This window comes from Cuculus canorus, chromosome 11, assembly GCF_017976375.1.
Source record: "Cuculus canorus isolate bCucCan1 chromosome 11, bCucCan1.pri, whole genome shotgun sequence".
Classification (NCBI taxonomy): domain Eukaryota; kingdom Metazoa; phylum Chordata; class Aves; order Cuculiformes; family Cuculidae; genus Cuculus; species Cuculus canorus.
Genome location: NC_071411.1, coordinates 22,611,562 through 22,635,875, shown reverse-complemented (window position 1 = coordinate 22,635,875; position 24,314 = coordinate 22,611,562). Strand labels below are relative to the sequence as shown.

At 45.2% G+C, this 24,314-nt stretch overlaps 1 protein-coding gene across 1 annotated transcript in view; it reads left to right on the top strand.

Annotated features, from left to right (window-relative positions):
- The window catches only part of FGD3 (FYVE, RhoGEF and PH domain containing 3), a 120,207-nt gene extending 96,845 nt beyond the window's left edge, over window positions 1–23,362 (top strand). Inside the window, 5 exon segments of the mRNA XM_054076500.1 lie at window positions 764–826; window positions 7,958–8,080; window positions 9,978–10,130; window positions 13,494–13,634; window positions 21,996–23,362. Coding sequence (XP_053932475.1) covers window positions 764–826; window positions 7,958–8,080; window positions 9,978–10,130; window positions 13,494–13,634; window positions 21,996–22,220 — 705 coding nt within the window. The 3' untranslated portion in view covers window positions 22,221–23,362.
- The last annotated feature ends 952 nt before the right edge of the window (window positions 23,363–24,314 follow it).

Genomic DNA, 24,314 nt, shown 5'->3' with positions numbered 1-24,314 from the left:
CGCGGAGACCTTAGAGCAACTTCCAATACAGAAAGAGGCTCCAGGAAAGCTGGGAAGGGGCTTTTGATAAGGGAGTGCAGGGACGGGACGAGGTGGACAGTTTTGAGCTGAAAGAGGGGAGATTGAGATGAGATCCTGGGAAGAAAGGTTTTGCTGTGAGGGTGGGGAGGCCCTGGCCCAGGTTGCCCAGAGCAGTGGTGGCTGCCCCATCCCTAGAGGGGTTCAAGGCCAGGTTGGATGGGGCTTGGAGCCCCTGATCCAGTGGGAGGTGTTGCTGCTCATGGCAGGGGGTTAGAACTGGATGGGCTTTGAGGTCCCTTGCAACCTGAACCATTCCTTGTTGCTGTGGTTCTATGATTCTAAGAGATGTATTGTAATTAAGAAAATCTTAACTGAAAGCTATTTAAATGGAATGAATATGCTTTCCTCCTCAGAATCCACTGACTCCACAATGCAATCACTCATTTGGCTGGCAGAGCCTGAAGGGAGTGGTGCACTTCCAAACCTGCCTATAGGCTTCCTGCAGGGCTTGGCAGGACACGTCCCCACTGCAGCCAAGCACGGGCTTGGCGATGTAAAGTCACTCATTTCTTGGTCAGCCCAGCATTTGAGGGTGACTGAATATGGTACAAGTAAAAGGTATTCACAAGCCAATAGATGAGGGCCAAAAGCAAATGATGCCATGTTTTCTTTGTCAGTTTTTAATGTATTTTAGGAAGAATGTCCATGTTGAAATTGTTGTGTGTCACTCTGTTCCTCCCAGATAGCCAGCACCAGCTCGGTGGAGTCGATGCCAGGAGCAGATGGTGGTGGTGCACTTGGAGGGGTGAGTTAAAGCTGATACTCCAGGTAGAACGAGGCAGGGAGTGGGGAATAATGCTTCTTTTGCAGCAGGAAAAGAGGTCAGAGATGCTTCAGCATGTGGGTTTGTAATCTGGTGTCCATCCTTAACGTCCTGGTCAGGTTACAGCTGCAGAGCCTTGCAGAGTTCACACCATCAGTGGATTCAGTCCTGTTGCAGACACACGCTGCATGTTGTTGAACCTGGTTATGGGGAGCCCGGACTGGGAAGGGAGTTGTATTGTGTGTGTAGTGTTGGGCTTTTTTGTTTGTATTTAAGTTCTGATGGGGAGCTGCACTGAATGGCTGTGGGAAGGAGGGCAGAGACAAGGAAACCTGGCTGGTTAAACTCTCATATTGTGTAACTCAGGATTTCATCTCCAGAACCATGTTTTGCTTAAGAGCTCTTTCACTGTATGCTTTTCATGTCTCTGCCAATACTGAGGAGGAGGTGGTAGCACTTCCATACAGCTCTGGCCTGGAAGTTACTGGCTGCTGCAAAAGCAGGATATACTTTTAAAGATATTGTTCATTTTGCTCTCTACAACATCTGTGACCAGAGGCTTTGAGTCAGTAATCAGGTCTATTTTTTTAACATTCTTATCTCTCCCTTCTAAAACATCTTCTGGAATAACAGATTTTCTGGAAATGCCTTAGAGTCAGCCGACTTTACTGAAAAAAAGCCCGGCAAGAATAAACACAACACCCCTCCTCTCTGCTGACATGCCATAGGATATTATGAATTGTCATGGCCTTTTTAATAGCCACTTAGCAGGCTCCTCCAGACCTCTGGCCAAGCTTGTAACCCACTGCTAGAGCTGACAGTATCAATGAAAAGCTGTTCAACAAGCTAGCAGCCTGATACAGGCAAACAAGATCTTATTAAAAATAAGTGGTTGTAATTAGTGTGTTTCTTGTTGCTTATTGTTTGTTCACACTTCCTATTTCCCCTAAGCAGTTTTTTGTATTGGCAGTTTGGCAATTAGTGCCCCTGTTCCTTGAGTTACAGGTGCTACAATTAGCTGGCTTCTTAATGAAAAAGATGCTTTATAGAGTATATACAAACCAAAAACTTAACAATTTCTGTTGGTCTTAAGTTTCTTTAGGAAGTGTAGATTTTAGTTGTAATTCAGTAAAAAAAAATAAAATCTTTTCAGTTGATATAAATGGTTGTGTCAGGGATTTGCATAGTGTATCTTGACACAGTCAGTAATTTTTCCTTAAGGTGTTTATTTAAAGAAAAATTGAATTCCTGAGACAGAATTAAAAATGGGAGTCAATAAAAAGTAAAAAGCTAAACATATCCAAAATTGTGTGTTATTGATTCTGGGGTCTTGTTCTGCTCTGTTGTGGCAAATCCACATCCACGTGAGCAATACATTAATTTTTAATGCTGATGTCCCTTTAGGAGCACGTCAGTGTGCACATGAGTGAGTGCATTCTGTACTAACAGCTTCCACATGCAAACCACTTGGTGGTAGTGGTGGTCAGCAAGCTTAATCTCTCCTTCCTCTGATTCTGCTGCGTGTGGAGGAGTCTGCTGGGGTTTTCCTTAGCGTTGCACATCAGTGTAGCGAGGCAGCAAAAGCCTCCTGCAGGAGGAGTGGTGTGTCCGGCTGTGGTGCCCGTTTGCTGTGCAGCTGGTGCAGGTTGTGCTCAGTCTTCTGTGTGCACAAGGAAAGTATGAGCCAGTGGAAGGTTGTCTTCAGGTTACCTTGCATGTGTAACATTGGCAGATGGAGGACCAAACTCAACAGTTGAGCTCTGCTCCACACTGGTGTGGCCCCACCTTGAGCACCGGGTGCAGTTCTGGGCAACACAGGATAAAAAGAATCTGAAGCTACTGGAGAGCATCCAGAGGAGGGCACGGGAAGGGTTTAGAGGGGAAGAGTGTGAGGAGCAGCTGAAGTCACTGCATCTGTTCAGCCTTGAGAAGAGGAGACTGAGGGGAGACCTCATCATGCTCTGCAGCTTCCTTACAAGGGGAGGAGGAGGAGCAGGAGCTGAGCTCTTCTGTCTGGATCCAACGGAATAGCAGGAAGATGTGCCAAGGGAGGGTTAGGTTGGACATTAGGAAGAGTTTCTTCCTCCAGAGGGTGGTGGAGCACTGGAACAGCTCCCAGGGAAGCAGTCACAGCACCAAGCCTCGCAATATTGCAAAATTCTTTGGCCAATGTCCTCAGTCCCACAGTGTGAATGTTGGGGTTGTCCTGTGCAGGGACAGGAGATGGACTGGATGATCCTTGTGGGTCCCTTCCCACTCAGGACACTCTAGGATTCTATGAACCTTGCTGCATTACAAAGTACAAAATATGCTATGTAATTTAATTTAATTTCTCACATATATTCAGCATTTCCAGAAGCACCTGCAGATGTTCTGCTCCACTGTAGTGTCTCCAAATATGTCATTTGTGAGTGGAAAATATACAGCTGTATAAGCATAATGAGAAGAAAAAGATTGGAAACCCCTTGGTGCTCAGGCACTGCCTGTGTAAGAGTCTCATCAGACTGTGGATCTGTCACATGTACAGCACTGAGGTTAATTCTACCTGCTGGCCCAGGATTAGAGAAATATCCTGGCTTGGATCAGCCATGGTTGTGTCCAGCAGGAAAACCCATGCGAAATAGTGTGTCCATGTGTGAAACCTATGAGATTTCATCAGCCTGGGCTGAAATCAGACCCCCCCCCCCCCCCCCCCCCCCCCAACCTGGCTCATAAGCACACATGATATGAACAGAGAGTTTTCTTGGTAGAAAAACAAGGATGTGCGTTGGAATTCACAAAACCTTGTTCATCAAGGATAGGATCAACAGTTACTTTGCCCCTGTGTCCTGTACTACACCGGCCACGTTATTCACTGCTGATGGATGTTAGGAAGGAAGGTATTACAAAGCTCCCTAATTTCAACTGGAATATCTTGATACTAATGCCCTTGAGTAATTGTATTTCTCATCATCCTTGGTGAACCCACATCTGTTTTGAGGACAGTAAGGCTGACAGGAAAAAACATGTGCATAAAATTTATTTTGGGCCAGGATCTACAACTTCTTTCAGATAGGGTTATTTTGGTGGAAGAAGAATGTTAAACCCCAATGGGAGGTACAGCTCATGGCTAGAGCCAAGTTACTGTGGTGGGACTGTTTAGGAAAGCAGGTATCACAGCATTAGTGAACCACTGGAACCTTTGTTTGCTTCTGAAAAGGAGGGAAGAAACACTGAAGAGCTAGAAAGAAACAACAAGAAAACCACTGGGCTCAGGAGATGGTTTGTTCCTTTCTTCATTGAGCGCTGTATCGTAGGAACAGAATCACTAAGCTGGAAAAGACTTCTGAGCTCATCCGGTCCAACTGTCAGCCCAACCCCCACCGTGCCTGTCCCCAGGTGACTCCACCACTGCCCTGGGCAGTGTCTGCCCATGCTTCACCACTCCTAGACTAAAGAAATGTTTCCTAGTATCCAATGTAAACTTCTCCTGGCACAGATTCAGACCAGTCCCTCTTGTCCTATCAATTGTTATTTGAGAGAAGAGCCCAGCACTCACTTCACCACAACCTCCTTTCCAGGAGGTGCAGAGAGCGATGAAGTCTCCCCTCAGCCTTCTCTTCTCCAGATTAAACAGCCCCAGGTCCCTCAGCTGCTCCCAGAACCCCTGGGCTCCAAACCCTTCCCGAGGTCCGTTCCCTTCTCTGGACACGCTCCAACCCCCTCAATATCTTTCTTGGAGTGAGGGACCCAAAACTGAACCCAGGATTCCAAGTGCAGCCTCACCAGTGCTGAGTCTAGGGGTATGACCCCTTCCCTGCTCCTGCTGGCCACACCATGGCTGATCCAAGTCAGGATGCTCTTGGCCACCTGGGCCACTGGTGGCTTGTGTTCAGCCCCTGTAGACCAGCACCCCCAGGTCCTTTTCTGCCAGGCAGCTTTCCAGCCACTCTTCCCCCAAATCATCGCATTCAAGGGGTTGTGGCCCAAATGCAGGACCCAGCACATGGCCTTGTTGAAACTCATACCTTGTTGGGTCACAACCCAAATCTTGCCTAATGAAATACGCTTTCTGCTTTCTTTTGTTTGTCGAACATAAGAATTTATATTTTTCTGCAAGTGAACATTGTCCAGACTGTTTCGCATCAAGGAGAAAGCCTAATAGAAAATCCATGAGATGAAGTAGTGAACTTGAGTCTTATCTGGGTTATAGAAACATCTGTGCGGGTGATGATGGATATTCCTACTGAAGTAGAAATCAAATTAACCAATTTCCATGTGAATCAGTCCGTATAATTCATGTTAGAGGAACCTGAGCATTTTTCCTCTGCAGGCACGTGTAGGTATCAATTGAAAGCCAAAACCTGGTTTTCTTTGGCATTCATGAAGATCATCTTCCAGTCACAGCTCACAAGGCTAAATGGTGCCTTCATTTATGCTCTTATTGTTCCAGGAAACACCAGTAAAATTGTTGTTTACATAAGAATCCAAAGATTATTGTGCTGTATGCAATTTTAACTACTAAGAAGAGAAAAGAAGAAGGTTGACTGGTGAGGGAATGCTCTGATCTAACAACGGAAGGTGAATCCATCCCTAGCCAGTGGAAGGGAAATCAATCTTCTACAAAATTAAATAGCATTAGCATCAAAATGACAGTGACAAATGGCTGACTTGAGCCATTATAGATGATACAGATAAAAAAGTTACTCTGTAGATTGCTACTCATCAGTGAAAGCCTTTTGGATCACCTTAATTATACTCCTTACTTAGAGAGGTCTGATGGAGTCTGAAAGGAACATTTTTGCCAGTGATTCATCCAAGGCATTGTTTGATCATTGTAATTCCATGTCAGACTGGTTACATCTGGTTCATCGCAAGAAAAGTGAAATACTGCACTCCAGTTACATGTGTGGGAGGAGTTGGATTCACAAGGATTCTGTTTTGTTGAGCAATTGATGCATGTATATGGGAGTACAGTGATTTTCCTGAATGGACAAATCTGTGCTTCACCAGCCTGAATTGCAAAACATCCTAGGGACAAGTTTCAAACATTGTTATTGCATCTAAAGGAAAGATGGCAAAAATGAAAAGATCCAATCCATTTAGAAGTTGTTGTGTAATGCCACTATTGTTGTTTATTGTGTAATGCCACTATAAGGAAGGGTGGTTTAAATAGCTCTGCTGGAAGGCAATGTTTGTCTGTAACCAGGGAAGGGTGGGGACTCAAGGGGGCTGAAAGAGTGGAGAGTCAGCTTAGAAAATCTGATTTTATTATTTTTTTTAAATTGGCCTGAAAACGTGTAATGCTGGCTGTAGCCACTGCGGTGAGGACCTTCGGGTGAAGAGCAGGGTTTCCCCTCATGCTGATGAGACAGCATGGTGACCATGGATGGCCTCTGCTGATTGGAGTGGATGCTGCCCTTCCCCTCACCCCCACGTGCCATGTCCTTGTGGCAAATAAAGGCCTTGGAGAAGAGAAATACTGTTGAGCTAATTGTTCTCTTCCAAGTGGACTGAAGTTCTGAAGTAGTATCATAGAATCTTAGAACCGTAGGATTAGTTTGAGTTGGAAGGGACCTTAAAGCTCACCCAGTACTAACCCCCTGCCTTGAACCCCTCCAGGGATGGGGCAGCCACCACTTCTCTGGGCACCCTGGGCCAGGGCCTCCCCACCATTGCAGCAAAACATTTCTTCCTAAGATCTCATCTCAAATCTCCCCTCTTTCAGAAGAAAACCATTCCCCCTCATCCTATCCCTGCACTCCCTGATCAGGAGGCCCTCCCCAGCTTTCCTTTACTGTGAGGCCTTTTTCTGAGCCCCTTTCAGTACTGGAAGCTGCTCTAAGGTCTTCCCAGAGCCTTCTCTTCTCCAGCCTGAACAACCCCAGCTCTCTCAACCTGTCCTGGGAGGTGCTCCAGCCCTCAGATGACCTTCATGGCCTCCTCTGGACTCACTGGAAGAGATCCGTATGTGTGTGGTTTAAAGGGGGGGAAGGGGATTGTCCATGAGTCCAGGATCTGTGTAACCTACATTAGACCTAATCTTCACTGAACTGATTTTCAGAAAACAGGTGAAATATCTCTCCTCTTTTAATTTAGAGGAAATGTTTCTTCTCCCAGGAGAAATCTTCTTCTTGGTAAATGATTGTGTCAAGCAAATGAAAATTAAGGGAGTTGTCAAAGCTCTTCTCATGAAAGAGCTGTGCTGGTGGATCACGATGCAGCCACCTCCTTCCATCTGGGATCTCTATGCAGATGCTGCCTGGCTGGGGTGCCCCGGGCTTACCCCAGGGAGCTGTTCTACTCTTGCATGCAGACAACCTGGCTGGGAAGTAGGAATAGGATTTATTTCTTTTAAAAAGAAAGCAAAACAGGGGTGTGCTTGAAATTCTGTGTGATGTTGTCATGTTAATGCCAACGGGTTGCCCAGAGCAGTGGTGGCTGCCCCATCCCTGGAGGGGTTCAAGGCCAGGTTGGAAGGCACTTTGAGCCCCGGATCCTGTGGGAAGTGTCCCTGCCCATGGCAGGGGGTGGAACTGGATGGGCTTTGAGTTCCCTTCCAATGCAATTCATTCAGACCACACCTTGAGTACTGTGTTCGGTTCTGGGCCCCTCACCACAAGAAGGATGTTGATGCTGTGGAGCGTGTCCAGAGAAGAGCAACGAAGCCGGTGAGGGGGCTGGAGAACAAGGGTTACGAGGAGCAGCTGAGAGAGGTGGGGTTGTTTAGCCTGGAGAAGAGGAGGCTGAGAGGAGACCTTATTACTCTCTACAACTGACTGAAAGGAGGTTGTGGAGAGGAGGGAGCTGGGCTCTTCTCCCAAGTGACAGAGGACAGGACAAGGGGGAATGGCCTCAAGCTGCACCAGGGGAGGGTCAGGCTGGATATCAGAAAAAAATTATTCACAGAAAGGGTCATTGGGCACTGGCAGAGGTTGCCCAGGGAGGGGGTCTAGTCACCTTCCCTGGAGGTGTTTAAGGAATGGGTGGATGAAGTGCTCAGGGACATGGTTTAGGGAGTGTTGGGAATGGTTGGACTCGATGACCCAGTGGGTCCTTTCCAACCTTGTGATTCTGTGATTCTATGATTCCATGTTTTTTTCTTAAAAAACATGATTGTGCTTTTAATTTCAGGGTGATTCCTGTAGGAAATCTTCCAAATCCAAGCGAGACAAGGAGAAACAGGCTTGCAAGAGCTGCAGCGAAAGCTTCAACTCCATCACTAAGAGGCGACACCACTGTAAGCAGTGTGGGGCAGTAAGTATCAGGATGCATGAAGCTTTTTTTGTTTCTTCTGCAGTGGATGCTGAAGAGAATTTTTTTCCTCTCTCAGTGCAGGAACTAGAAGCTCTTCTGGTTCATGACAGGTCGTGGACAGAGGGATCTTTCATTTGCTTTACCCCCTGGGGATCAGGGTTAAAAGAGCAAAACTCTGGTGCAGGGGGCCTTGTCTGTGCTATTTTAAAGGAAATACAGTGGATAAAAAGAAAGGTATCCCCTTCTCTGGTGTTGGGTGTGTATCTGGGGAGGCGGTTGTACCCCATATTTTGCCTGCAGAAAGAGAATGGCCGTATGGCAGCCTTACTTCACACAGCAGCTCCTTCTGGGATGAAGAGCAGAACATACAATATTAAAGATGGATGGATTCTTCTTTCCTGAAAGCAGAGTTGTCAAGAAGTTCCTGTGCCAAAGTGTTTTCCTCCTGCTTGAAAAGTCTGGGAGAATCAGTCCTGGAGGTTCAGGCCACCGGGACACATTTCCCTGTGCCATTCACGGGAACCTTAGAGCTCAGGATCTTTCTGACGATTGCAACAATGGCCAAGATGAGGTTGATTTCCATAATATGACTTGAAACTTGCCTTCTATACTTGAGTTTCATAGTTCAGTGTTCTTAACATAACCAGTACAGAATAATGTTATTTAAATATCATTAGTCATTTGAATAATTCAATTTTCATCTGAAGAGAAACCTAAATGTATACTTAATGTATTTGAAGAAACCTCCATCTCAGCAACTGGAAGAAATTTGCTGTAGAGGAGATGCTTTTGCACCAGAACTGGGATTTTTCAACCTTCTCAGTTTGTTTTTATTAATAATTACTAAATAGTGAATACATTTCTGAAGGTTTAAAATGTTCCATTGCAAAGCTCAGTAATAGCTTTTCCCCGTGGACAGAGAGATAACAGTAATTACATTATTAATAATTTATTGTTAAACACCTATTGGTTATGTGGTGCTCAGCGATGTGGCAATAGCATTCAGATTAAAGGAGTTAATTTGTCTCAAGGAAAGACGATCGCCTTTCTAAACCCCCTCGCTTGCTTTTTTGTATAACTTGGAAGAATGGGGCTCCACTGAACTCTTGCTGCGTTAAGGCAATTGCCTTCATGTAGTAATTAACGCCTCCTTGTGCCTGGAGGGTGTGTGATTGTGCAGTAAATTCTGCAGGGGTGTGGAGCCCAGCTGGCAGTCGCTGCGTTGCTCCCCAGCGAGAGTTTCTCTCCCTGGAGCAGCTGTGCTAAGAGGAAGACTTTAAGCTTTAAAACAGGTTCTGGAGCTGCAGATCCCATCACTGTTGAGAAGCCCTGGTTTCATGGGACTGTTGTATCATTGTATGCTCTTGGTAGCCAAGGAAAGGAATCCAAACCTGTTAAATTGCTGTCAGACAAATAGCTCTTAATGAGTGATATATTGGACTATGTCCCTAAAATGGCCAGTGATTTGGGGTTCCCAGAGTTCTATCAGGCTGAACTACCTCATTGCTGGGGAAGGGTCAGCCACCTTGACTCCAAAAATCAGTCCTTCCTTGACCTCGGTCATTGGCATTAAGAAGCACTACCTGCTTTGTCGGCCTGAACCCTTTTGGACTCATAAAGGCTTATAAGAAAAGCAAAGCAAACTTGCATGCTGTCAGTCCTAAAGTATTTCCCAAAAGGCAAATGTTTTCTCTCACTATTAGTACACAGCATGGAATTACAAAAATGTTAATTATTAATGTAGGTAAATAAAATAAACATTATATTGCTCGATTTGTCTTACACTTCCATTAGTTTTCTGGATTTTGCTCTAATAGCATCTGTTCTGTGAGTCACTTTCTTTGGAGAATGGTTATGTTTTAATGATGACTAATACAGCACCACCTTTCCGATACAGGTGATCTGTGCAAAATGCTCTGAATTTAAACCACTTGCAGATAATAGCCGTCATAATCGAGTGTGCAAAGACTGTTTCCTGCAGTTATCAGCGAGCCCATGCAGCCCTGGCGTGGAAGCAGCTGGAGAACAAAAGAAAAGACTGGCTGCAGAGGTACGGTATTGGGTGAGGAGCTTTTGGTGTGCTTGCTGCCCATGTGTCTCTCAGGTTTTTTTTAATGTATTTCTTGGAAACAAATACATTTGTTTGGGCATCTTTTTCCTCGTACCATGATATGTAACCTCCTGGCCTTTAGTTTGTGTTGAATGTGCGTGCAGCTGGAGTGCTGCTTGTAAATGGCAGGTGTTCATCATGGGGTGCTGATCGTCCAGGAGCGCACACAGGTTTTGCAGCTAAATTTCATTTTTCAAAGTACAAAAAAGAGGAAGAACTTACGGCTTCTTTTTAATGTGATGCATTTCCAATCTTTAATTGTTCACAGTAGCAAAATAAGATCTGTTTTTTCACTTTTAACTCCCCATAGAAGATACTTTTCACTTTTTATTTCACAGCCTGTCAAAATATCATTGAAATGAATGTTTTCTTAGTTGATGATCTAAAACCATGGCACCCTCTGAAAGATGATCAGGATTCACTGAAACTTTCTCAAAACTCCAAGACGCAACTCCCACAAATTGTACTGTGTAAACCCCTGCTTCACAAGTGCCACAGATGTCACCAGGCTTTATATCATGATAGTGGCACATTCTACCCTTGGTTTTTACAAGAACAAGAACCATAGAATCATTTGAGTGGAAAGGCCTTTGAGATCATCAAGTCGAACTGTACCCCTGTCCACTAGTAAATCATATCCCTCATCTGCCCGTCTTTGAAACCCCTCCAGGGATGGGTACAGCCAGGGCTGAAGAACCCTTTCGGTGAAGAAATTTTTCCTAATGTCCAATCTAAACCTCCCCTGGTGCAACTTGAGGCCATTCCTTCTCATCCCATCACTTGTTACTTGGGAGAAGAGCCCAGCACCCACCTCACCACAACCTCTTTGCACGGAATTGTAGACAGTGATAAGGTGTCCCCTCAACCTCTTTTTCTCTAGCATAAAAACATGTTGGCAAACTGACTTGTTTTATCCTCACCCACCACAACTTAACCTTCTCTTGCCAATGCCAGATTGTGGGCAGTGCCAGGAGTGCCATTCCATGCCATGCTTTCCACGGGCCACCTTGAAGAAAAGGGTTTTATTTGTTTTACCTGTAAAATATAACCAGATATGACTGTGTGTGTAAAAGAGAACGTTCATCTCAAATGAGATTGGACCTACAGAGACACAACTTCTGAGGGTTTTTTGAAAGAGCCACTGACACACTGAGAACTTAACTTCAGTGCAAATCATGCTTCCCCTAGGGGTCTGACATGGACCATCCTGCTTCGAACACTGCATGGGAAACTGGGGAACAATTGCAGCCTATACTGAAAAACGTCTCATCTTGAAAAATATCTCATCTTGAAAAACCGCTAAAGGGTTTTTAGGAATGGTTATGACATAGAGAGCTCCACACTAGCAAGACCTCCTGTTTTCTCAGCCTCTCCTTAGAGGACACCAAGAATCCTGCGTGATACCAAAGATGATATACACAGACAGCCACCACAGCTTCACGAAGGACAAATTGTGCCTTATGAATTTGGAGGACAGGCTGAGAGAGTTGGGGTTGTTCAGCCTGGAGAGGAGAAGGCTCTGGGGAGACCTTAGTGCAGCTTCCAGTAGTGAAAGGGGCTCCAGGAAAGCTGGGAAGGAACTCTTGATCAGGGAGTGCAGGAACAAGATGAGAGGGAACAGTTTTGAGCTGAATGAGGGAACATTGAGATAAGATCTTAGGAAGAAATGTTTTGCTGTGATGGTGGGGAGGCCCTGGCCCAGGTTGCCCAGAGACGTGGTGGCTGCCCCGTCCCTGGAGGTGTTCAAGGCCAGATTGGATGAGGCCTCAAGCGGCCTGATCCAGTGGGAGGTGTTCCTGCCCATGACAAGGAGGTGGAACTGCATGAGCTTTGATGTCCCTTCCAACCAACACCATTCCATGATTCTGTAATTCTGTAGAAGGAGATAGACTAAATAAGAAATGTAAACCTGCCAGTGGGTATCCAGAGCTCCTGTAGCAAATGCTTCCTCAAGTGGTCTTCTGAGACCCTGCACTGTTCTGCTTGCCAGCATGACATATCTCCTTGCAGGCTACTCGATATACGTGCAAAGGTAAATTTACACCAGCATAGTCTGCCAGAGTAAACTGTGCTGCTTGGGTGCTTTTTATCCAGACATGTCCAGAATCTCAGAAACACAAAATTGGCAACAGCTACAAATGCACTTCACCCTTCCCTGAACTGCCAGAGTATAGAGAGGATTCAGAATCCAAAGTGTGATACCATCCAAAACTTCTGACATGCCCTGCAGCTTTGCCTACAGATGAGCAGGACTTAATATAGAATCATAGAAACCTTAAGGTTTGAATAGGCTCATCCAGTCCAACCATCAGCCCAACCCCACGGTGCCAACCAAACCTTGTCCCCAAGTGCCTCATCTACATGGTTTTTGAACCCCTCCAGAGATGGAGACCCAACCACTGCCCTGGGCAGCCTCTGCCAGGGCTTCACCACTCTTCCATTAAAGAAATGTTTCCTAATATCTAATCTAAACCTCACCTGGCACGACCTGAGGCTGTTTTCTCTCATCCTAATATGTGTCAGTCTAGTCTATAGCATCTCCTGATGAACTTTCTAGCCCTGTTTCAGCAAAGCTGTTTGCCAGTGAAATGAAAACCTCCATCTACCCAGCTGAAAGCACTGCTCATCTGAAAAACCAAAGAGCAAAGCAGTGAAATGTGACCTATGGCTCTACTTTGGAAAGCAGATGACAGTAGAAACCTGGATAAAAAATGAGGAAAAAAGTAATTTTTCCTTCATAGGCTCAGGCTTCCAGCATTGCGCTAAATCCTCAAAGGATCAGGAGCAATGCAAGACAGTAGGTATATAAAAAAGAAAGATCAGAGCCAGTCTTTTTCTTTCGCTCCTACTTATATTAAACTTTCTTACCAAGCCCCATAGCAGCTGAGAAGATGTTATTAACAGATGCCAGAAAACCTCAGGAGTCTTGAGTGCAAACTAAAAGGTGAAGAGGAATTTGCTTTCTATGATGCTCAGCTGCTGTCGACCAGCATCCCCAGGGCCTTTTCCCCTGGGCAGCTTTCCAGCCACTCTTCCCCAAGCTTGGAGCATCGCATGGGGTTGTTGTGACCCAAGTCCAGGATCTGACAGTTGAACCTCATCCTGTTAGTGTGTTTTTATGTGTGTGTGTGTGATTTAATAACAATTAAACTTTTGTACAGTTACAAGCTATCTACTGTTTGCCCTACGGTATTATTTGACTATCAACACCTTAAATTAAGTCTTTTTTTTAGCTTAATTGTATGTCTTTTGCCCACAGAAGTGTAAATGGAAACAGTTCTTACTTTTTTTTCCTTTATCCAGAAGCAAAGCATCTTAGCAGTGGAAAACAGCCTCTTCAGCAGCTACCTCCAATTCCTTGAGAAAGGGAAGACTTGGTACAAAATGTGGGTGACCATCCCCAAGACTGAACCTCTTGTCCTGTATCTGCAAGGAAGTAGCCAGGTAAAATGAAATTCATGGGTGTTAACACACAGCAAAAATAAAAAAGCATAAGTTTAACTATGTCAAGCTGAGAAATAGATCAAAGGATTTTGCTTGGTTTCAACAACAAAAATGAACTTGGTTTTCTGAATTTATCACAAAGCCTTAGAGATTTCAGATTTCTTTGTTATCTCTAGTTACTGATGGTGTGGTTGTGAGCAAATGTTTACGGTCATAGCTTTCCTTTCTTATTTGTTAACAAAGAAAGTACAAAACAAGGACAATTTAGGTTTGGGTTTTTTAAAGCTTTCAGACAGGTATGTTTGAAGGCTTTGTTACCAGTGGGGAAAGCACTTTCCTATAAAATGGACATAACTGCAAAGCAGTCTGAATATTGCAATCACTGATTCAAGTTTTTTCTTTCTCTAAACCTCACTCTGGGTTGAGAGGAGAGAGGGATTTGTGGTAATGTAGATGTTCTTCAACCTTAAAAATGGCCTGTGTTTGGTAAATTGGTCTTAGTTATGCCTCTGTCTTTACTAGAAATAGTTACGGTGGTATTTTTTTATGTGTGCTGTTGAAGGCCAACAGCATTTGTGTGTCATGAAAGCCAAGTGACAGAATTATCTGTATCCAAGACAGAATATCCAAAATGGAAAGATGAGTTATGCTTCCTCAGTGCTGAAGATAAAGAATGGTGATGAGGTCCCCCGTGTCCAGGTTTTTATTTGAATCCTAGAGTCATTGAATGGTTTGGATTGGAAGGGACTTCTAAGCCGATCCAATTCCAACCCTCTGCCATGGGCAGGGACACCTCCCACTGGATCAGGTTGCTCAAAGCCCCACCCCCCGGACTTGAACACCTCCAGGGATCTGGTGTTTGATATGTTTGTCTCTGTTCTATCTCGTGGGTGGGATGAAAGAAGAAATGGTCCTGAATTCAGTTTACCATTACCATGCTGTAATTGTAGTGAAATCAGGGGTTTGCTCTGTATGGGTGTAGCTAGGAACAATCTGGGAACTCAGTAACACCCCTGATTTTATAGCTGTTCACAGTAAGCTTGCCTCACAGCAAATGTTTGACCAGAAGTCAAACATTTTCATCAATGATATAGACTGTGAGATTGAGTGCAACCTCAGCAAGTTTGCAGATGACACCAAGCTGAGCGGTGCAGTTGCCACATTGAAAGGATGGGATATCATCCAGAGGGACCTGGACAGGCTGGAGGAGTGGTGCTGTGAGAACCTCATGAGGTTCAACAAGGCCAAGTGCAGGGTCCTACACCTGGGTCGGGGCAATCCCCTGTTTCAATACAGGATGGGGGATGATGTGATTGACAGCAGCCCTGCAGAGAAGGACTTGGAGTGCTGATTGATGAGAAGTTTGACATGAGCCAGCAATGTGTGTTCGCAGCCCAGAAGGCCAACTGTGTCCTGGGCTGCATCAAAAGAAGTGTGGCCAGCAGGGCGAGGGAGGGGATTCTGCCCCTCTGTTCCTCTCTTGTGAGACCTCATCTGGAGTATTGTGTCCACTTCTGGAATCCTCAACATAAGAGGGATATGGAACTTTTGGAACAGGTCCAGAGGAGGGCTACAAAGATGATCGGAGGGCTGGAGCACCTTCCATGCGAGGACAGGCTGAGAGAGTTGGGGTTGTGCAGCCTGGAGAACAGAAGGCTCCGAGGAGACCTTATGGTAACCTTCCAATACCTGAAGGGGGCCTACAGGAAAGCTGAGAGGTGCTATTCATAAAGGCTTGTAGTGATAGGGTGAGGTGGAATGGGTATAAACTGGAGAGGGGCAGATTTAGACTAGAGATAAGGAAGAATTTCTTAACTGTGAGAGTGGTGAGACACTGGAACAGGTATCCCAGGGAAGTTGTGGCTGCCCCATCCCTGGAGTTGTCGATGGCCATGTTGGATGGGGCCTTGGGCAGCCTGATCTAGTGAGACGTGTCCTTACCCATGACAGGCAGGTCAGAACTAGATGATCTTTAAGGTCCCTTCCAACCCAAACTATTCTATGATTCTGTATTTCTAAGTAAACGCTGTCCTTAGACGTGTGCTCGCACTGCTGCATGTCAGCAAGAACACCTCTAGTTTGAAACAAACGGCTGTAATGTTTTAAGCACAGTGCTTGAGAGACTGGAAGCTTGAATTTGTAGCTGCAGCCACAGCCCCCTCAGCTTCGTCTGGGATGCAAACCCTGCGCTGGGTAAGCTTCTCGTTCATCCCGCTGGAACCAAGCTGCCTGGCTCCCCTCCTGGTCACGAGGAGATGCATGACTGAAAGTACAAGTTGGAAAAGCCAAAAACCTCAGACAAAGCACTAAAACGAATGCAACTAAGTCAGTCTACAGATCTCTCTTGGGTCAGAGGCTGTGGAAAATAAAAAAAGCTTTTAAAATCAAAGAATGGCTTTGCTGCAAAATTTTTTAACTGATGTGAAGCTTGTGCCTCAGCAGAGGAACATGCAAGCCTTGTATATGTGTGAACCAAGTCAGAGTGTCTCACACAGGCGTGCTTGAGGAAGGTGGGTAGGAGTAGAAGGAGAGGGAGGTCCAAATCCTTTGGCCTTCCTTCCCAAGGAGCAGCATATGTCACAGAACCATAGAATCGTTAAGGTTGGAAAAGACCTCTGAGATCATCCCATCCAACCATCAGTCCGAAACCACCGTGCCTACCAGACCATGTACCCGAGTGTCACATCTGCATGCTTTTTGAACACCTTCACCACTGCCCTGGGCAGCCTCTGCCAGGGCTTCACCACTCTGTCAGTAAAGAAATGTTTCCTAATATCCAATCTAAACCTCCCCTGGCGCAACTTGAGGCCATTTGCTCTCATCCTATCACTTGTTACTTGGCGGAAGAGCCCAGCACCCACCTCTCCACAACCTCCTTTCCGGGAGCTGCAGACAGCAGTGAGGTCTCCCCTCAGCCTCCTCTTCTCCAGGCTAAACAGCCCCAGGGCCCTCAGCCACTCCTCCTAAGATTTGTTCTCCAGACCCTTCTCCAGCTCTGTTCCCTTCTCTGGATGCTCTCCAGCTGCTCAAGGTTATTCTTGTACTGAGGGGCCCTAAAAACTCAGAATTCCAGGTGTGGCCTCGCCAGTGCCGAGTGCAGGAGCCGATCCTTTCCCTGCTCCTGCTGGCTACACCATGGCTGATCCAAGCCAGGATGCTCTTGGTCTTCCTGGCCACCTGGGCCACTGCTGACTCATGTTCGAAGTCATCTCAGAGATGACTGGAATAAAGAGTTGAGAGGAAGCAGAGTGTCTTACATGGTCTGACCGAGAAAGGGAATTTCTCCTAGTGCCTACCTGATTGTCTCAGGGCAGCACAAGTAATAACCCAGTGGAAATAAATCCACTGTATTTAGTGCACAGCGGAGTGACACACTGTTCTCCAGGCCCAGCAGCTGGGCAAAGCCAGGCTTGGAAGCTGGATGAGCTTCTGTGCTTCTTTGTTCTATGTCCTGCCAAATTTCATCTTGAGCTTCTGTGGATATTAGTAAGATCCTATTTTTTTAGGGGAGAAAGATGCCTTTGACACTGCTTGTCGATTTTATGACAGTTAAATTTAGTGGTTACTGTCATCAACTCTTTCAGGTGTGAGATAAATCTCCCAATAAAGTAGTAAGAAAGCAGGCAGGACAAGGCTGATCTATTGTGTATTCGATAACCCAGCCAGGATTTACTCTCAGGAATCACTAGTTGCAGGCTGAGACAATAAACAACAAAAATTACTCCCTTCTTCAAGGGACTGCCACTCCTACTTGCATAATTTCTTCAACTGGCCTCCAACTGAAGGGAAAAACTACAAAGCAAATCCCTTTCCTATAATTTCCTATTAACCCAAAATTCCTGTTAGTTCTGGTTTGCATAATATAGAGTTCTGAGAAAAATCTCTTCCAGAGCTGCTTTCCTGGTGGCTGAGTGTCTGGGAAAAAGAGAAGTGTAGAATACTTTAAGTCGGAAAATACCCTTCAGATTATCGAGTCCAGCGTAAACCCAACGCTGCCAACTCCACCACTAAAGCCTGTTCCTGAGCACCACATCTACACAGCTTTAAAATACCCATAGGGATGGGGATTCCAACACTTCCCTGGGCAGCCTCTTCCAATTCTTGATGACTGTTTTGGTAGAGAAATGTTTCCTAATATCCCATGTAAACCTTCCCTGGCACAATGAGAGGAAGTGGCCTCAAGTTGTGCCAGGGGAGGTTTAGATTGGATATTATGAAACATTTCTTTACTGACAGAGTGGTGAAGCATTGAAGAGGCTGCCCAGGGCAGTGGGGGAGTCTCCATCCCTGGAGGCATTAAAAAACCATGTGGATGTGGTGCAGGACACAGTTTAGTAGACACAGTGGTGTTGGGCTGACAGTTGGACTGGATGAGCTTAGAGGTCTTTTCCAACCTTAACAATTATATGATCCTATGATCCCGTTGCCCTTGTAAAATGCACAACTGCCTCCAGAGCTCTCTCTTTAACTTTCACCTGATCGAGAAATGTAGAATTAAGGACTCCCAGCTTGCTAGAGAAGGAATGAATTTTGGAGAAACAGGGAACGTAAATCAAGTACAGTGAGAGCCAGTGGATATAATAATTACCAAGTGTGATCCAAGAGAAAATTTTGCTTTATAATTTCTGAAGAAAAATCTTTTATTCATCGTGTAAATGTGATGAATAGAAGATAAGGGAATAGCTGAGCTTGAAGACAAGCTGGGGGGTTTTAGAGCAGTGGTTTTGTGGCTTGTCTGTTGCCCCGGCTTGGGTGGAGCTTTACCTGGGCCTGCACAGAATTCTGCCTTTCCCTTTTCACTGTACCGCAGAGCTTTGCGTGTTGGCACACTGTTGCATCAGCAGAGTCTCCCAACAATTTGGGCAAGGTTGAGATGAGATTGTAAAAGGGCAAGGAGTGGAGTTTGGAGGGGAAAGCTGGGATTTTCTAAGCCTATTCAAAAGTAGCGGGGGAAAAAGGGTAGTGGTCCATCGGTGGGTAACGGTTGTTCTGTGTGTTTGTGTAAGAGAGCATGTCTGCTGCAAAAAGAGATGTGCAGTGCGAGAGGGTTGTCTGCAGGATCCAGAACTGCCTGTGTTGGAGCCAAGCTGTCCTTTACTACATCTTCAACCCTGAGTGCTGTAATGGAAGAGTAAATAACTGCTGCCGCAATTACCTCGATAAATAACATGTTATAATGCTGCTTAGAGTCAGGGTGAATGCACAATGCTTGTGATTGCTGACAGTATTGCACAACCAGTTGGTTTTTCTGTATCACTCTCTATCTCAGGAAAATGAATGAAATCAACCCTAAAGGAAAGTCTTCTCAGCACTGGCTGATTTGGTTTGATACAATACTGATACCGTGCAACCCTGGTATGTTGCATACAGAAATAAAGAATCATGGAATGGTTTGGATTGGGAGGAACCTCAAAGCCCATCTGGTTCCACCCCCTACCATGGGCAGGGACACCTTCCACTGGAACAGGTTGCTGAAAGCCCCATCCAACCTGGCCTTGAACCCCTCCAGGGATGGGGCAGCCACCACTGCTCTGGGCAACCTGGGCCAGGGCCTCCCCACCCTCACAGCAAAACATTTCTTCCTAAGATCTCATCTCAATCTCACCTTTTTCAGCCTACACCCATTCCCCCTCGTCCTGTCCCTGCATTCCCTGATCAAGAGCTTCATCCATAATATTTAGAGAAAAAGAAATAAAGCAGCCAAATCCAGGAGGCTGATAAAAATGGAACATGACATCTGTCTCTCTGAAAGGCCTTTAAATGCTTGGCAGGGCCCAGTTGCCTGTGGGTGCAAAACAGCCCCTGGACTTGTTAGACTTGTTGGTAGAAGGGGAAGGGCTCAGTGTGAGAGGAAATCCAGCAACACTCTCACTCCCACAGAGGAATCTGGTTTATAGAATCATAGAATCATTTGTTTGGAAATGACCTTTGAGATCATTGAGTCCAACTGTACCTGCCCACTCCTAAACCATCCCTGATAGAATCATAGGATTGGTTGATTGGAAAAGACCTTGGAGATCATTGTCCGGGTGTGCGGTATGACTGGAGGCAGAGTGCTTCACCTTTTGTCTGTCAGTAGCGAAGCTTTTCCAAGATGATTTAAAACCCTTCCTTTTGGATCAGACAGGTACAGAGGAAATGGCAAAGGCATCATATTAAGCAAAGGAATGAAGTGAGACCAAAGGCAGTCTCCTTAATTTGCCTGTGTCTGCATGTGTTGGGTAGGTGTAACCTGTACAATTCAAACATCAGTTTGCTCTTACGCTGCACTTCTTGGCTACAAAAAATATCATTTTTCATCATCGTGGGCAACCTCCTATTTTTCATGTGATGAGTCTTCTTCTAAAGCAAGATCAGTGAAGCAGGCATGGTGGAGCTTGCATGTGCGCTTGTGCCTTTCATGTTCATCAGCCCCATATTTGCTTGCTTTAGCACTGCCCACATCTAGAGCTACATGATACGTGACAGCTCAGACTTCTGCATGTGCAAGACCTCCCTGTTACACAAATGCAGCTGCAGTGTCGGGAGTTAGGAATTGTATACTGCTTTTAAGATAACAACTTATACTCAAATAGAAACTGAATTCCTTAGTGCTTGAGCCAAAGTTGGCATAAATCTTTGTAGAAACATAGAATCGTTAGAACTGGGAGAAGACCTCTGAAATCATCCAGTCCAAACATCAGCCCGACACCACCATGCCAGCATGTCCCAAATTGCCACCACGTCCCAAGGTGCCACAGCTATACATTGTTTGAACCCCTCCAGGGATGGAGACTCCCCCACTGCCCTGGGCAGCCTCTGCCAGGGCTTCACCACTCTGTCAGGAAAGAAATGTTTCCTAATAGCCGATATAAACCTCCCCTGGCACAGCTTGAGGCCATTCCCTCTGGTACTGTCACTTGTTCCTTGGGAGAAGAGCCCAGCACCCACCTTGCTCCAACCTCCTTGGTCTTCAAGCAGATGGACTCTGGCATTTTTTGCATAACAATAACAAGCAGCAGATTAATAAACCAGGAACATTGATTTAATAAAATGTGTAGACATATCTTTGACTGTTTGTGGTTTGCCCCTTTAGTTAATGTATGCGTTTGCATTCATATGAGCAGTTCTAAAACTTGAACTACTTTAATCTGAGTGCTAGAAAAAGGTATATTTTTGCCATTGTTCTCAGAGCTGTGGTCCCTTTACAGACTCATTAAGTCATCTGCATTCAGTGTGGGGTGACAAAAGAATGGTTTTGCCACCTCTTTATGGGATGCCACATTAGTGGTACGAGCCACTGAACATGGGTAGGCAGCTACACTCAGTGATAGCGTCTTATGCTCGAGGCCTGTGTGGTTTGGACTTCAGTTTGGGGACCCACGTCTGGAAATGCTTTGCCAGCATCAAGTGAATTGAGTTGCTTGGTCATTGCACACTCTGTCTTGCCAAAGTATGCCTTTCCCAAGAGCTTCGTAGAAGAGCTGGTTGATGCTCAAGATATGGCTGCTAAGAGAGCTGTATCACTCCTTAGGTCTTTGAGTTAAGCTGGCCTTTAAAGGATGGTCAAGAACTTTGACTTTTTGACAGCTCTGAAAGGCATCACTACATAACACAAGACTATCTGAGAAGATTCAGTGATGGATTTAAAATCTCAAATTCTCTTTTATTTCAAAGTCTCTTCCCTGGCAGTTGTCTTTGTGTTCAGCTCTGCTTATTTGTCAGCTTGAAACCAATCTTACAAATGTTTCATGAGGTTCACCTACCTTTTTTTGTCTGGATGGGATTACCTGTACCCAGTGCAAATGGTTTTTTTTTGTAAAAATGTCCAAATAATGTGAAACTACCTGAAAATCCCAGCCGTGCTACTGCTGGATCATTGTTCTTGCTGTGAAAGGGAGTCTGTTAGACAAGAAGGAAAAAGCGCAAATAATCCATGTGTTTTGCTGTTTTAAGTTTGGCAGTCGACATCGCCTCTTGTCTGTTTTCTGAGCTACAGTTCTCAGTGAGGAGCCCAATGCACGCGCACTCGAGCTGTGTTCATGTGCTTGTTGGAGAGTGTGTGTGCGCGTCCGCTCTGTAGGCAGCGGTGGCAGTGGGTGGCTCCAGCACGGAGGGGTCGTCACCAGCAGCACATGCTGAAATGCTCCAGTTTGGGGAGGGCTGTGGTGGGGCTGCCTGGCCTAAGCATGTGCCTGGGGACCATGTCTCAGCTGTAGGTTGATGCATCTCCAGTCACATTGTTCAAAGTGAGTTCTAAGCTGTTTGAAACAAGTGTTTCTTTAATGCCACTGAGAGGATCTTCTTCCTCGCATACCCCAGCTCCTCCCATTTCCAGTACCATTTGTTGCTGAATTTTGACAGTTGTTCTTTGTTCTTTAGGATGGACGGAGCCCACGTCCTATTCCTCTGCCTGGATACGAAGTCAGTTTACCAGGTTCCAGTGAGAAGTTTGAAGTGAAGCATGTTTTTAAGCTTTGCCAGTCCCAGCAAACTCTATATTTCAGTGCGGAAAATGAAGAACTGCAACTGAAATGGATGGAAATCCTCAGCAAAGTGGCCAAAGGGGAAACTGAAGATGTAGCTGAAGGGCTCAGCAACCCCTAGAGAAAGTTCCATTTAGTTTCTTACCTACATACTATCAACCATCACTTGAATTTGGTATTCATGGCACTTTGGAATCTGTATGGTTTTATATTTTCATGTGTCTGCATAGGAAATTCCGTGGTTTCTTGACGTTTATTGTACATTTCTCACATATGGTAGTTACCTGGCATATATTATATTAAAGGAAAAGGTAGTTGTAGTTGTTGGTGGTGTCAATGCTGGTTTTAAAACAAAAGACAAGCAGAAAAGCATTAATTTTAACAAAGGTTATGGAAACGCATTGGTCTCTTGTTTTCCTAAATGTATATTTTCCAGTCCTTTTGCTCGCTGTTCAGTGCAGGATGTGTATAGTCTGTGATTAGTTCTATGAATGCTGCCTTTTAAGTTAAAGGTTGTAAAGGCTTGTGCTGGCCACTGACATTCCATGCTGTCCTTTCCCTCCTGGTAAAAGGTCTTTGTGCAGTGTGAGCGATGTACTGAGTATTTCCCTGTGCTGAAACTCCAGCTCAGCTATTTTGAGATGCCCTGTTCACATGGCAAATGCTGTAGAAGGGACTTCTAAAAATGACTGCAGGCTGTGCAGAAAGGAACATGAAGAAGCCCCATTGATTTTAAGCATTTCTAATATTGTTTTGTTTTCTTTTGAAACCAATTCCTTCCTTCCTTCTACTTGAACCCATTTTGATGTAAGTGAACAAACATTTTATACTGCAAACTGGGTTACAATCAATAAACAAGAACATTTTTAGTACACGCAGTACCAAAAGATGACTTTTTTTGTTGTACTGGTTAACTTAAAAGTGACTTGGATTTATTTATGTAATTTGTAAATAATGTTTCATAAGTATTTGAAGAATTTTTAAAAGATCTCAGCTAGTTAACAGGATTTAGTGCATAGAACAAGAGACATTTGTATGAACTGAATGTGTAATTTAATTTTCCTGTTCACCTGTATTTGTCTGATTTTCAAACTTAAGTGCTTATCTATTTAAATAAAAAATCATGCAGTTAACTCCTGAGCCAGACTTCCAAGGCACAGCAAGCTGTAGGTCAACATTTAATATAAGTTTTAAAAAAAAAAAAGCAAAAATCCAAAACAACAAAAAAAGGGCATGTCTGTTCCTAGTGGTAGCGAGTATTTAGTACTGATAAAAATGAAATAAAATTTTTCACAGTGCTGTATTTTTAAACGGTTCGGTTTAACTTTTGTTTCCTCTTCAGCCTTCTACATGTTCTGATTTTGGTAGGAAGGAGAGCTGCTCTGTACAGCCGGAGTCTGGTAGGATTGGTGAAAATAGGCAATCTGCATCAGTGATGGCTTTTCTTACCTACAGAAAAATATTTGACTTTTCCTTGTTTGAGGTTGGTTGGGTTTTTTTTACATTGAGGTAATAAACCATATCCCTGAAGTCCATAATACTGAAACATCAGAAGCTAGGTCTTTAACTACTGGTAAAATTTCATGAGACTTCATCTTCACAGGAAGGACATGGATCTGTTGGAGTGGGTCCAGAGGAGGCCATGGAGATGATCCGAGGGCTGGAGCACCTTTCATATTAGGACAGGCTGAGGGAGTTGAGGTTGTTCAGCCTGGAGAAGGCTGGGAGAAGACCTTGGAGCAGCTTCCAGTACTGAAAGGGGCTCTGGAAAAGCTGGAGTGGGGGGGCTTTTGATCAGGGAGAGCAGGGACAGGATGAGGGGGAATGGTTTTCAGCTGAAAGAGGAGAGCCTTGGAACCACTTCGGCTGAAGACTCCAGAACAGGACGCAGTGCTCCAGGTGGGGTCTCACCAGAGCAGAGGGGCAGAATCCCCTCCCTCACCTGCTGGTCCCCCTGCTCTGGATGCAGCCCAGGATATGGTTGGTTTCTGGGCTGCAAGTGCCCATTACCGGCTCCTGTCGAGCTTCTCCTCCCACAGCACCCCAAGTGCTTCTCCTTAGGAGTGCTCCCAGTCCATTCTTTGCCCAGCCTGTGTTTGTGCTTAGGATCGCCCTGGCCCAGGTGCAGGATGTTGCCCTTGGACTTAAACTCCATGAGCTTTGCAAAGTGCCACCTCTCCAGCCTGTCCAGGTCCCTCTGGATCCATCCTTTCCC